Source organism: Gobio gobio (assembly GCF_949357685.1).
Source record: "Gobio gobio genome assembly, chromosome: 20".
Lineage (NCBI taxonomy): Eukaryota > Metazoa > Chordata > Actinopteri > Cypriniformes > Gobionidae > Gobio > Gobio gobio.
In genome coordinates this window covers 818,396-831,722 of record NC_137113.1, presented here as the reverse complement: position 1 = coordinate 831,722, position 13,327 = coordinate 818,396, and the positions used below count along the sequence as shown (strand labels likewise).

At 48.7% G+C, this 13,327-nt stretch overlaps 1 protein-coding gene across 1 annotated transcript in view; it reads right to left on the bottom strand.

The window, feature by feature from the left end:
* ryr2a (ryanodine receptor 2a (cardiac)) overlaps window positions 1-13,327 on the bottom strand; it is a gene marked incomplete at its 3' end in the record, with an annotated part of 227,705 nt that overhangs the window by 144,843 nt on the left and 69,535 nt on the right. Inside the window, exons 19-25 of the mRNA XM_079845576.1 lie at window positions 9,646-9,779; window positions 9,315-9,556; window positions 7,600-7,792; window positions 3,997-4,213; window positions 2,392-2,496; window positions 2,197-2,300; window positions 1,979-2,062 (exon numbers count right to left, since the gene is read on the bottom strand). Of these exons, the coding sequence (XP_079701702.1) occupies window positions 1,979-2,062; window positions 2,197-2,300; window positions 2,392-2,496; window positions 3,997-4,213; window positions 7,600-7,792; window positions 9,315-9,556; window positions 9,646-9,779 (1,079 nt within the window). The remainder of the gene's footprint in view (window positions 1-1,978; window positions 2,063-2,196; window positions 2,301-2,391; window positions 2,497-3,996; window positions 4,214-7,599; window positions 7,793-9,314; window positions 9,557-9,645; window positions 9,780-13,327) is intronic.

Genomic DNA, 13,327 nt, shown 5'->3' with positions numbered 1-13,327 from the left:
CATGTGAGCGCACTAAAGAACTGACACACGCGTGTCCACTCGTCTTCATCATGTGAGCGCACTAAAGAACTGACACACGCGTGTCCACTCGTCATCATCATGTGGGCGCACTAAAGAACTGACACACGCGTGTCCACTCGTCTTCATCATGTGAGCGCACTAAAGAACTGACACACGCGTGTCCACTCGTCATCATCATGTGGGCGCACTAAAGAACTGACACACGCGTGTCCACTCGTCTTCATTATGCGAGCGCACTAAAGAACTGACACACGCGTGTCCACTCGTCTTCATTATGTGAGCGCACTAAAGAACTGACACACGCGTGTCCACTCGTCATCATCATGTGGGCGCACTAAAGAGCTGACACACGCGTGTCCACTCGTCATCATCATGTGAGCGCACTAAAGAACTGACACACGCGTGTCCACTCGTCATCATCATGTGGGCGCACTAAAGAACTGACACACGCGTGTCCACTCGTCATCATCATGTGGGGCATCTGGACACTGATTGGTGTGTAAACGGACGTGCGTCTGACGTCAGCGTCTTTGACAAGAATGAATGAACGAACGCATATCGTTGCCCCTATTGAACAGTGCGCATTGCTGGAATATTACAATTCGTTTGGAATTGTTTTGTTTAAAAGTGGACATTTCAAGCTTTATATTCACATATTTCTCAAGTGTGTGAGACGAGTATCTGCTGAGTTTCGGTTTATTTGAGACACGCTCCAGTTCATGTGTAAAGCATGTGATCGCTCCCGCCATTATTGTCTGCTACTATTTGCTTCTTATTTATTTAATCCAGGCAATTATCTGATTAAACATTGATTAAAATTAAGATACAATTTAAACAAAACGAAATTCACATTAAAGAAAGGCTTTCTAAGCACAATCATACAAAATTTCTTTCAAAATCATTTTTGACTTTCTGTCTTCTGACATATTGCGCATCTTTTCACTTTTCATAATCAATGTAGCCGAGATGAAGTTTAAAAATAACATTAAAATATTTAAACATAAACAGGAACGTCCTGTAAATGCTCTGAAAGTCCGAACTATACAGAAAATTCTTTCCCACTAGAACCGAACCGAAGCTTTGTTCAGTTTTATCCGGACCGAGACAACCTCTTTTCGTCGGACCAGATTTCGTCTGTTTGGTCCAGCCCGGGGTCAGGGGAGGTTTCACATCTGTCATTTTGATTCGGACCAAACTGAAAAGTCAGAAAATCTGGACCAAACAAGGTGTGTGTGAAAGCGCCTTAAAAGGGTCTGAGAAAGCCCTACAGCAGAGCTAGTTAGCAGAATCTAAAGATATCCAGACACATGATAGCCTCGTTCAGACTGTCAGTCCTAATCCGATGAGATTTAGCATGTCTATTATGATATCCATAATAAAGGCTAGATGTCTTACAGCGGAGTCTCTAACGTCATCACCGGCGGCCATCTTGTCACAGGCATGGCTCTGTGGCTCCTGATGTAAGGCGAGTGATCTGAACACAAATACTCTTATCTCGCTGAAATCTTGACGGATTTACAAATGGTTTGGTTTCTTACAAACGTTATTAATGTGGCTAAAATTATGGATGCTTGAACAAATTATGAATAATTTTTCATAAGTATGCAGTGTCATAACCACATCTCTGACGTTTATAACAAACCAAACAGTTTGGAAATCGGTAGAAAATTTAGCAGGTTATGGTTATTTTAAAAGTGCAAGCACCCATGAAAACAATGTTATGAGTGAGCGAGCTGACTGTGACAAGATGGCCGCCAGGTGCGGACGTCGACCTCCATTGGCCAGCAGCGCGGACGAGACATCTAGCCTTTATTATGTATATCTATGGTCTGAATGGCCGAAAAACACAATCCGAACTGCTGCGATTAACAGTGTGGACAGTCAAACATCAGATCAGACTCCAGTGGGATCTGGACTGAGTCTGAACGAGGCTTCAGAGCAGGTTTCACACACTCACTTGGCTGAAAGCTTGAGGTTTTTGACTTTCTCTGCCGCCCGTTCGTCCGCCACGCCCACATGACAGCCCAGAGCCAGAAGAGTCCTGCACACACACATCAGATCACACATCATTCATGCTTTTATATGTGTGCTCCAAAAGAAATGCCATTGAATAAAAACTGAAGCATGATCTTCAGTTCCAGCAGGAGTAAAGCATGAGCAGGGACGCGTGTTTACTTGAGCGTCTCCTGAGACATCTGAAGGTTGTAGCTGCGCTCCTGCTCTGGAAGTCTGGAGAACTCCACCAGACACGGATGCTGCCGCTTATTATCATCTCTCACCTACACCACAGAGGATCACATGTGTGTGTCAGAATCAGAGCAGATTGAGCACAGAGGAAACACACGGATGACGTGTGTGTGTCTGACGCACCGTTCCGTAGGTCCACCCGAGATCGATCTTGTTCATCACCCACAGCTCATGGATGTTTTCTGCCAGTTTCTCTCGGATCCGCTCAAGATGTGGCGGCAACACGATCTACACACAGAAACACACACACACACACACACACACACACACACACACTCATCACGTCTGAACGTATTCATGACACTACAGAGGAGTTCAGACAAACTCATTCAATCATACAGCAGGTGTGTGTGTGTGTGAGAGTGTGTTTGAGTGTGTGAGTGTCTGTGTGAGTGTGAGAGCGTGTGAGTGTCTGTGTGAGTGTGTGTGTGTGTGTGTGTGTGTGTGTGTGTGTGAGAGTGTGTGTGTGAGAGCGTGTGTGTGTGTGCGAGTGTGAGCCTGCGTGTGTGAGTGTCTGTGAGTGATTGTGAGTGTGTGAGTGTCTGTGACTGTGTGTGAGTGTGAGAGTGTGTGTGTGTGTGTGTGTGTGTGTGTGTGTGTGTGTGTGTGTCTGTGTGTGTGTGTGTGTGTGTGTGTGTGTGTGACTGTGGGCATGTTTTTATGAAATATCAGGACACAAATGTGTATAATGACATGGGTATTACAAAAAGAGGGAGAAATATGAGGACGTTCCCCATGTCCTCACTTTTCAAAATGCTTATAAATCACAGAATGAGTTTTTTTTCACAGAAAGTGAACTGAGCAGTGTGTGTGTGTGTGTGTGTGTGTGTGATGGGTAGGTTTAGGGGCAGTGTGTGTGTGTGTGTGTGTGTGTGTGTGTGTGTGTGGGTAGGTTTAGGGGCAGTGTGTGTGTGTGTGTGTGTGTGTGTGTGTGTGTGTGTGTGTGTGTGTGTGTGTGTGTGTGTGTGATGGGTAGGTTTAGGGTCAGTGTAAGGGGATAGAAAATACGGTTTGTACGGTATTAAAACCATTACGCCTATGGAATGTCCTCACATTTCACAAAAACAAACATGTCTGTGTGTGTGTGTGTGTGCGTGTGTGTGTCTGTGTGTGTGTGTGTGTGGGCATGTTTTTGTGAAATATCAGGACACAAATGTGTATAATGACATGGGTATTACAAAAAGAGGGTGAAATATGAGGACGTTCCCCATGTCCTCACTTTTCAAAATGCTTATAAATCACAGAATGAGGGTTTTTTCACAGAAAGTGAACTGAGCAGTGTGTGTGTGTGTGTGTGTGTGTGTGTGTGTGTGTGTGTGTGTGTGTGTGTGTGTGATGGGTAGGTTTAGGGGCAGTGTGTGTGTGTGTGTGTGTGTGTGTGTGTGTGTGTGATGGGTAGGTTTAGGGGCAGTGTGTGTGTGTGTGTGTGTGTGTGTGTGTGTGTGTGTGTGTGTGTGTGTGTGTGTGTGTGTGTGTGTGTGTGTGTGTGTGATGGGTTGGTTTAGGGGCAGGCGCGGTGTGTGTGTGTGTGTGTGTGTGTGTGTGATAGGTTGGTTTAGGGGCAGGCGGTGTGTGTGTGTGTGTGTGTGTGTGTGTGTGTGATGGGTTGGTTTAGGGGCAGGCGCGGTGTGTGTGTGTGTGTGTGTGTGTGTGTGTGTGTGTGTGTGTGTGTGTGTGTGTGTGTGTGTGTGTGTGTGTGTGTGTGTGTGTGTGTGTGTGTGTGTGTACCTGACTGGTGTCCACAGGTGTTGGCGTGAAGGCCCCTTGTGATAGCGTGACCGTGGGTCCGAGGAGGTCGCGTGTTCTCTCGTGATCATGCTTATACTCCTGACTGTGCTCCACTCTCAGCTTCTCTCGCGGTAAAACCGCCTCGAAACACGGAGCATAACCGGATGGAGGCAGGAACTTGAACTCGCCATGACGACCGCCCAACAGGAAGCGCACTCTGAGGAGGAGAAGCGTTAACAGCCGCTCACACGAGAACATCTGATACCATAAGCAACCATAACTACATGAACTATAACAATCGCTGAAGAGAACAGTCCAGAGGAAGGGGAAAAATACTGACAGCCAATCAGAATCCATCCTGCGTTAAAGGGTTAGTTCACCCAAAACTGTAAATTCTGTCATTAATGACTGAGCCTCATGTGGTTGGACACCCGTCAGACCTCCGTTCATCTTCAGACACAAATGAAGATATTTTAGTGTAAAGCTGATGCTGAGAAAGGCTTCAGATAGGCCTCCATTGGCATTCAGTACATTTACACTCACAAGACCCATAAAAGGCACTAAAGACGTCGTTACAAAGTCCATCTCACCACAGTGACTCTACAATCATCTTACGAAGCGACGACAATAGTTTTTGTGCGCAAAAAAAAAATCACAATAACACCTTTATCCAGCTTGCTCTTGTCTTCCGTGTGTGTCTCCACGACGCATGCGTGAGAATATGAGCAGATCCGGCGTTCGGACACATGACCCAGAAGAGATTTGTTTACGAGCAGAGGAAGACGCGCGTATCTCAGCTGTTGAATTCTACACTGATCGTGCTTTAGGTCTCGCTGTAGTTCTCAAAATGGGGCTAAAGTGAGCATTTCATGGATTCCCGAACGCCGGATCTGCTCATATTCTCACGCATGCGGTTTTAGGTATACAGCGCCCGCTGGTGGTTTTAGATATACAGCGCCCCCTGGTGGTTTTAGGTATACAGCGCCCGCTGGTGGTTTTAGGTATACAGCGCCCCCTGGTGGTTTTAGGTATACAGCGCCCGCTGGTGGTTTTAGGTATACAGCGCCCGCTGGTGGTTTTAGGTATACAGCGCCCCCTGGTGGTTTTAGGTATACAGCGCCCCCTGGTGGTTTTAGGTATACAGCGCCCCCTGGTGGTTTTAGGTATACAGCGCCCCCTGGTGGTTTTAGGTATACAGCGCCCGCTGGTGGTTTTAGGTATACAGCGCCCGCTGGTGGTTTTAGGTATACAGCGCCCCCTGGTGGTTTTAGGTATACAGCGCCCGCTGGTGGTTTTAGATATACAGCGCCCGCTGGTGGTTTTAGATATACAGCGCCCCCTGGTGGTTTTAGGTATACAGCGCCCGCTGGTGGTTTTAGGTATACAGCGCCCCCTGGTGGTTTTAGGTATACAGCGCCCGCTGGTGGTTTTAGGTATACAGCGCCCGCTGGTGGTTTTAGATATACAGCGCCCGCTGGTGGTTTTAGATATACAGCGCCCCCTGGTGGTTTTAGGTATACAGCGCCCGCTGGTGGTTTTAGGTATACAGCGCCCCCTGGTGGTTTTAGGTATACAGCGCCCCCTGGTGGTTTTAGGTATACAGCGCCCGCTGGTGGTTTTAGATATACAGCGCCCCCTGGTGGTTTTAGGTATACAGCGCCCGCTGGTGGTTTTAGGTATACAGCGCCCCCTGGTGGTTTTAGGTATACAGCGCCCGCTGGTGGTTTTAGATATACAGCGCCCCCTGGTGGTTTTAGATATACAGCGCCCCCTGGTGGTTTTAGGTATACAGCGCCCGCTGGTGGTTTTAGGTATACAGCGCCCCCTGGTGGTTTTAGGTATACAGCGCCCGCTGGTGGTTTTAGATATACAGCGCCCCCTGGTGGTTTTAGGTATACAGCGCCCGCTGGTGGTTTTAGATATACAGCGCCCCCTGGTGGTTTTAGGTATACAGCGCCCGCTGGTGGTTTTAGATATACAGCGCCCCCTGGTGGTTTTAGGTATACAGCGCCCGCTGGTGGTTTTAGGTATACAGCGCCCCCTGGTGGTTTTAGGTATACAGCGCCCGCTGGTGGTTTTAGGTATACAGCGCCCCCTGGTGGTTTTAGGTATACAGCGCCCCCTGGTGGTTTTAGGTATACAGCGCCCGCTGGTGGTTTTAGATATACAGCGCCCCCTGGTGGTTTTAGGTATACAGCGCCCGCTGGTGGTTTTAGATATACAGCGCCCCCTGGTGGTTTTAGATATACAGCGCCCCCTGGTGGTTTTAGGTATACAGCGCCCGCTGGTGGTTTTAGATATACAGCGCCCCCTGGTGGTTTTAGGTATACAGCGCCCGCTGGTGGTTTTAGATATACAGCGCCCCCTGGTGGTTTTAGGTATACAGCGCCCGCTGGTGGTTTTAGGTATACAGCGCCCGCTGGTGGTTTTCGGTATACAGCGCCCGCTGGTGGTTTTAGGTATACAGCGCCCCCTGGTGGTTTTAGGTATACAGCGCCCGCTGGTGGTTTTAGGTATACAGCGCCCGCTGGTGGTTTTAGGTATACAGCGCCCCCTGGTGGTTTTAGGTATACAGCGCCCGCTGGTGGTTTTAGGTATACAGCGCCCGCTGGTGGTTTTAGGTATACAGCGCCCCCTGGTGGTTTTAGGTATACAGCGCCCCCTGGTGGTTTTAGGTATACAGCGCCCCCTGGCGGTTTTAGGTATACAGCGCCCCCTGGTGGTTTTAGGTATACAGCGCCCGCTGGTGGTTTTAGGTATACAGCGCCCCCTGGTGGTTTTAGGTATACAGCGCCCGCTGGTGGTTTTAGGTATACAGCGCCCCCTGGCGGTTTTAGGTATACAGCGCCCGCTGGTGGTTTTAGGTATACAGCGCCCGCTGGTGGTTTTAGGTATACAGCGCCCCCTGGTGGTTTTAGGTATACAGCGCCCGCTGGTGGTTTTAGGTATACAGCGCCCGCTGGTGGTTTTAGGTATACAGCGCCCGCTGGTGGTTTTAGGTATACAGCGCCCCCTGGTGGTTTTAGATATACAGCGCCCCCTGGTGGTTTTAGGTATACAGCGCCCGCTGGTGGTTTTAGGTATACAGCGCCCGCTGGTGGTTTTAGGTATACAGCGCCCCCTGGTGGTTCTAGGTATACAGCGCCCGCTGGTGGTTTTAGGTATACAGCGCCCGCTGGTGGTTTTAGGTATACAGCGCCCGCTGGTGGTTTTAGATATACAGCGCCCTCTGGCGGTTTTAGGTATACAGCGCCCCCTGGCGGTTTTAGGTATACAGCGCCCGCTGGTGGTTTTAGGTATACAGCGCCCGCTGGCGGTTTTAGGTATACAGCGCCCGCTGGTGGTTTTAGATATACAGCGCCCCCTGGCGGTTTTAGGTATACAGCGCCCCCTGGCGGTTTTAGGTATACAGCGCCCGCTGGCGGTTTTAGGTATACAGCGCCCGCTGGTGGTTTTAGGTATACAGCGCCCCCTGGTGGTTTTAGGTATACAGCGCCCCCTGGTGGTTCTAGTGTTAAAGCAGCAGATGACACAACTGAGTTCAGGGCGGGGCTATCTGTCAGACGGACCAATGGCAGAGGGGGTGGGGCTGAAGGCACTCACTTGACTCCGGCGGAGAAGGACACAACCGGGAAGAAGAGTCCGTCTGAGTTGAAGTTCTCGAACATCCCCTGGACCGGCTGGCCATTGATGCGGAAGGAGATGCTGGGAGCGCTGAGGTCCAGACAGCAGCTGACCACATCCTCGGCCCGCAGCAGGTGCTGATTGGGGGAGCTGACCGAGCGCGCCACGCAACCTGCCAATCACAGCGCAGTTAGGTTTTGTCAGCTCAATTCTGGGCAGGCCCGGCTCCACGGGGGGGCCAGGGTGTGCTTGGCCCACCCAATCAGAAGCTTGGCCCACCCTGGCCCTACGTCAAATACCCGATTTCAATATTTCAGCTCCAGATCATGGTTTTCGGTTGCTTGTCATCAAATATCTGCTTGTTATTTAGAAACTAGAAAGCCTGTTTTAAGTCTCTTTTTTTCAGTTTAAGACTATTTTAAACCGTTTCCCTTTTGCTTCTCATGTTCACGCATCATTTCTTAAGAATGATCGTTTCTGTGACTTTTTCCACTAAACTATACGATCTGAAGGGTTTTCAATGCTGTCTCCCATCTCCAGGCCATATCAGGGCAGAAATGTCACCAGAATGTGTGAAAAACAATCTATTTAATGAGTTCTCGCTGCGTTTTATTCCACAATGAATCAGCGTATTTGAACGAATCAGACGAGTAAATAATTTATTTAAGCTACACAAGTTTGCAATTTTGCGATTCAACTCACTCAATACAGCACCATGATGACCATTTTAGTTTCAGATTTAAAAAGTAGTCTATCATTTAATTAGTTACTAGCTAGGCTAATCAGGCTACATCTTCAACAGTGTAATTAGATTACTTTACCATTTACTCTCTTTCTAAAAACCATTCCATTACTTGTTATTACTAAGTAGCCAACTTTCTAAAGCCCATATCAACCTCGATCAGTTGAACAATATAAAGATAGACATGAGACTGCTCATTTCATTCTATCAAATAAATAATGTAAAATTGCATAAATTATTCTTGAACTGGCCAAAATATTTAAAGGGTGAAGGTTACATTACATTTTGATATAAGATGTCAAATTTTGATCTGATGTAAGAGGACACATTTAAAAACGCTGTTCATCTCTGGCTTTATTGTTCAGTGTTATTTCAGGGTTTTAATTTTCTCTTTACTCTTTGACTAGGCTAGGCATGTTGCATATAAATTTTTCTAGGAACCTCAAAGTATATTTTCATTTTTGTGTATTTTGTGCTACTCTATAATTATGTTGTAGTTGAGGTTATTTGTAGCATATAAGGCCCTGTATTCTATTTATTTGTGCTACTGCTTGTAATTTGTTCATTTTTCTTATTTTAGTACTGACTGTTTACTTGTCTTAATATTTATTAAAATACTAATACTTTTTTTGTGGTGGGGCCAGGGCAAATCTTTGCAGGGCAAGTCAAAATCTGGACCCGAATGAACCTGTAAAAAAGCTCCTTTGCAATGAGCCCTGAGTTCCTTTCAAGACCTGCCTCTTTTGTTATAAAATTAAGTTTTGTTGGGGGAAAAAATCATGTTAAAAGTCTGGGCCCACCAGGAATTTCAATTGGCCCACCCTGCATCTCTAAGCTGGAGCCGGGCCTGATTCTGGGTACAAAATATGGTAGGTACACATGAATCTGTCATGAACCCGTACATGAGCATCGCACAACAACATCACACAGAGAGCAGGAAGGAGTGTGTCACCTGCCCACAGGTGAAGGCCATCGAAGCCGTAGGAGTAGAGGTCGTCCCCCACGCCGTTCCCGCCCCAGCCCTCTCCTCCGCCCGGGTACGGCCAGTAGCCCTGAGTGGAGGCCCAGCCCACCCGCAGGTGAGTGGCTTCAGCCGTCACAAACGGCTCCACCTGGTCCACGATCAGCTCATAATACCACTTCCTGTACTGGGCGGAGCCTTCGCTCACACCCAGGAAGATATTGGGCCTCATGCTGAATGAGCAACAGAGAGAGATGAGTGAGTGAGCGAATGTGTGTGTGTGTGTGTGTGTGTGTGTGAGTGAGTGCCTGCGCTCTCCTACCTGCTGACGTGATTGACGAGCCGCGTCTGCAGCAGCAGGTCCCGGCCGGGCAGCAGATTATCACAGATCAGGTGCTGATTGGAGCGAACCGCCACCCCGTGACACACACACAGAGAACACAGGACGTCCAGAACCTGAAGATCACGGACACACGCGTCAGCCGAGCGGCTGGGAAACTGGAGCTACGAGCTAATCGTCACGCTTACACTACGAGCTCATCGTCATGCTTACACTACGAGCTAATCGTCACGCTTACACTACGAGCTCATCGTCACGCTTACACTACGAGCTCATCGTCACGCTTACACTACGAGCCAATCGTCACGCTTACACTACGAGCTCATCGTCACGCTTAAACTACGAGCCAATCGTCACGCTTACACTACGAGCTCATCGTCACGCTTACACTACGAGCCAATCGTCACGCTTACACTACGAGCTCATCGTCACGCTTACACTACAAGCTCATTGTCACGCTTAAACTACGAGCTCATCGTCACGCTTACACTACGAGCTCATCGTCACGCTTACACTACGAGCTCATCGTCACGCTTACACTACGAGCCAATCGTCACGCTTACACTACGAGCTCATCGTCACGCTTAAACTACGAGCCAATCGTCACGCTTACACTACGAGCTCATCGTCACGCTTACACTACGAGCCAATCGTCACGCTTACACTACGAGCTCATCGTCACGCTTACACTACAAGCTCATTGTCACGCTTAAACTACGAGCTCATCGTCACGCTTACACTACGAGCCAATCGTCACGCTTACACTACGAGCTCATCGTCACGCTTACACTACAAGCTCATTGTCACGCTTAAACTACGAGCTCATCGTCACGCTTAAACTACGAGCCAATCGTCACGCTTACACTACGAGCTCATCGTCACGCTTAAACTACGAGCTCATCGTCACGCTTACACTACAAGCTCATTGTCACGCTTAAACTACGAGCTCATCGTCACGCTTAAACTACGAGCTAATCGTCACGCTTACACTACGAGCTCATCGTCACGCTTACACTACAAGCTCATCGTCACGCTTAAACTACGAGCTCATCGTCACGCTTACACTACAAGCTCATCGTCACGCTTAAACTACGAGCTCATCGTCACGCTTACACTACGAGCTCATCGTCACGCTTACACTACAAGCTCATCGTCACGCTTAAACTACGAGCTCATCGTCACGCTTACACTACAAGCTCATCGTCACGCTTAAACTACGAGCTCATCGTCACGCTTACACTACAAGCTCATCGTCACGCTTAAACTACGAGCTCATCGTCACGCTTACACTACGAGCCAATCGTCACGCTTACACTACGAGCTCATCGTCACGCTTAAACTACGAGCTCATCGTCACGCTTACACTACAAGCTCATCGTCACGCTTAAACTACGAGCTCATCGTCACGCTTAAACTACGAGCTAATCGTCACGCTTACACTACGAGCTCATCGTCACGCTTACACTACAAGCTCATCGTCACGCTTAAACTACGAGCTCATCGTCACGCTTACACTACAAGCTCATCGTCACGCTTAAACTACGAGCTCATCGTCACGCTTACACTACAAGCTCATCGTCACGCTTAAACTACGAGCTCATCGTCACGCTTACACTACGAGCTCATCGTCACGCTTAAACTACGAGCTCATCGTCACGCTTACACTACAAGCTCATCGTCACGCTTAAACTACGAGCTCATCGTCACGCTTACACTACGAGCTCATCGTCACGCTTAAACTACGAGCTCATCGTCACGCTTACACTACGAGCCAATCGTCACGCTTACACTACGAGCTCATCGTCACGCTTAAACTACGAGCTCATCGTCACGCTTACACTACAAGCTCATCGTCACGCTTAAACTACGAGCTCATCGTCACGCTTAAACTACGAGCTAATCGTCACGCTTACACTACGAGCTCATCGTCACGCTTACACTACAAGCTCATCGTCACGCTTACACTACGAGCTCATCGTCACGCTTACACTACGAGCTCATCGTCACGCTTACACTACGAGCTCATCGTCACGCTTAAACTACGAGCTAATCGTCACGCTTACACTACGAGCTCATCGTCACGCTTACACTACGAACTCATCGTCACGCTTACACTACGAGCTCATCGTCACGCTTACACTACGAGCTCATCGTCACGCTTACACTACGAGCTCATCGTCACGCTTAAACTACGAGCTAATCGTCACGCTTACACTACGAGCTCATCGTCACGCTTACACTACGAGCTCATCGTCACGCTTACACTACGAGCTCATCGTCACGCTTACACTACGAGCTCATCGTCACGCTTACACTACGAGCTCATCGTCACGCTTAAACTACGAGCTAATCGTCACGCTTACACTACGAGCTCATCGTCACGCTTAAACTACGAGCTAATCGTCACGCTTACACTACGAGCTCATCGTCACGCTTACACTACGAGCTCATCGTCACGCTTACACTACGAGCTCATCGTCACGCTTACACTACGAGCTCATCGTCACGCTTACACTACGAGCTCATCGTCACGCTTAAACTACGAGCTCATCGTCACGCTTACACTACGAGCTCATCGTCACGCTTACACTACGAACTCATCGTCACGCTTAAACTACGAGCCAATCGTCACGCTTACACTACGAACCAATCGTCACGCTTACACTACGAGCTAATCGTCACGCTTACACTACGAGCTAATCGTCACGCTTACACTACGAGCTCATCGTCACGCTTACACTACGAACCAATCGTCACGCTTACACTACGAGCCAATCGTCACGCTTACACTACGAGCCAATCGTCACGCTTACACTACGAGCTAATCGTCACGCTTACACTACGAGCTAATCGTCACGCTTACACTACGAGCTAATCGTCACGCTTACACTACGAGCTAATCGTCACGCTTACACTACGAACCAATCGTCACGCTTACACTACGAGCTCATCGTCACGCTTACACTACGAGCTAATCGTCACGCTTACACTACGAACTCATCGTCACGCTTACACTACGAGCTAATCGTCACGCTTACACTACGAGCTAATCGTCACGCTTACACTACGAGCTAATCGTCACGCTTACACTACGAGCTCATCGTCACGCTTACACTACGAGCCAATCGTCACGCTTACACTACGAGCCAATCGGCATGCTTACACTACGAGCTAATCGTCACGCTTACACTACAAGCTCATCGTCACGCTTACACTACGAGCCAATCGTCACGCTTACACTACGAGCTCATCGTCACGCTTACACTACGAGCTCATCGTCACGCTTACACTACGAGCCAATCGTCACGCTTACACTACGAGCCAATCGGCATGCTTACACTACGAGCTCATCGTCACGCTTACACTACGAGCCAATCGTCACGCTTACACTACGAGCCAATCGGCATGCTTACACTACGAGCTAATCGTCACGCTTACACTACGAGCTCATCGTCACGCTTACACTACGAGCCAATCGTCACGCTTACACTACGAGCCAATCGGCATGCTTACACTACGAGCTCATCGTCACGCTTACACTACAAGCTCATCGTCACGCTTACACTACGAGCCAATCGTCACGCTTACACTACGAGCTCATCGTCACGCTTACACTACGAGCTCATCGTCACGCTTACACTACAAGCTCATCGTCACGCTTACA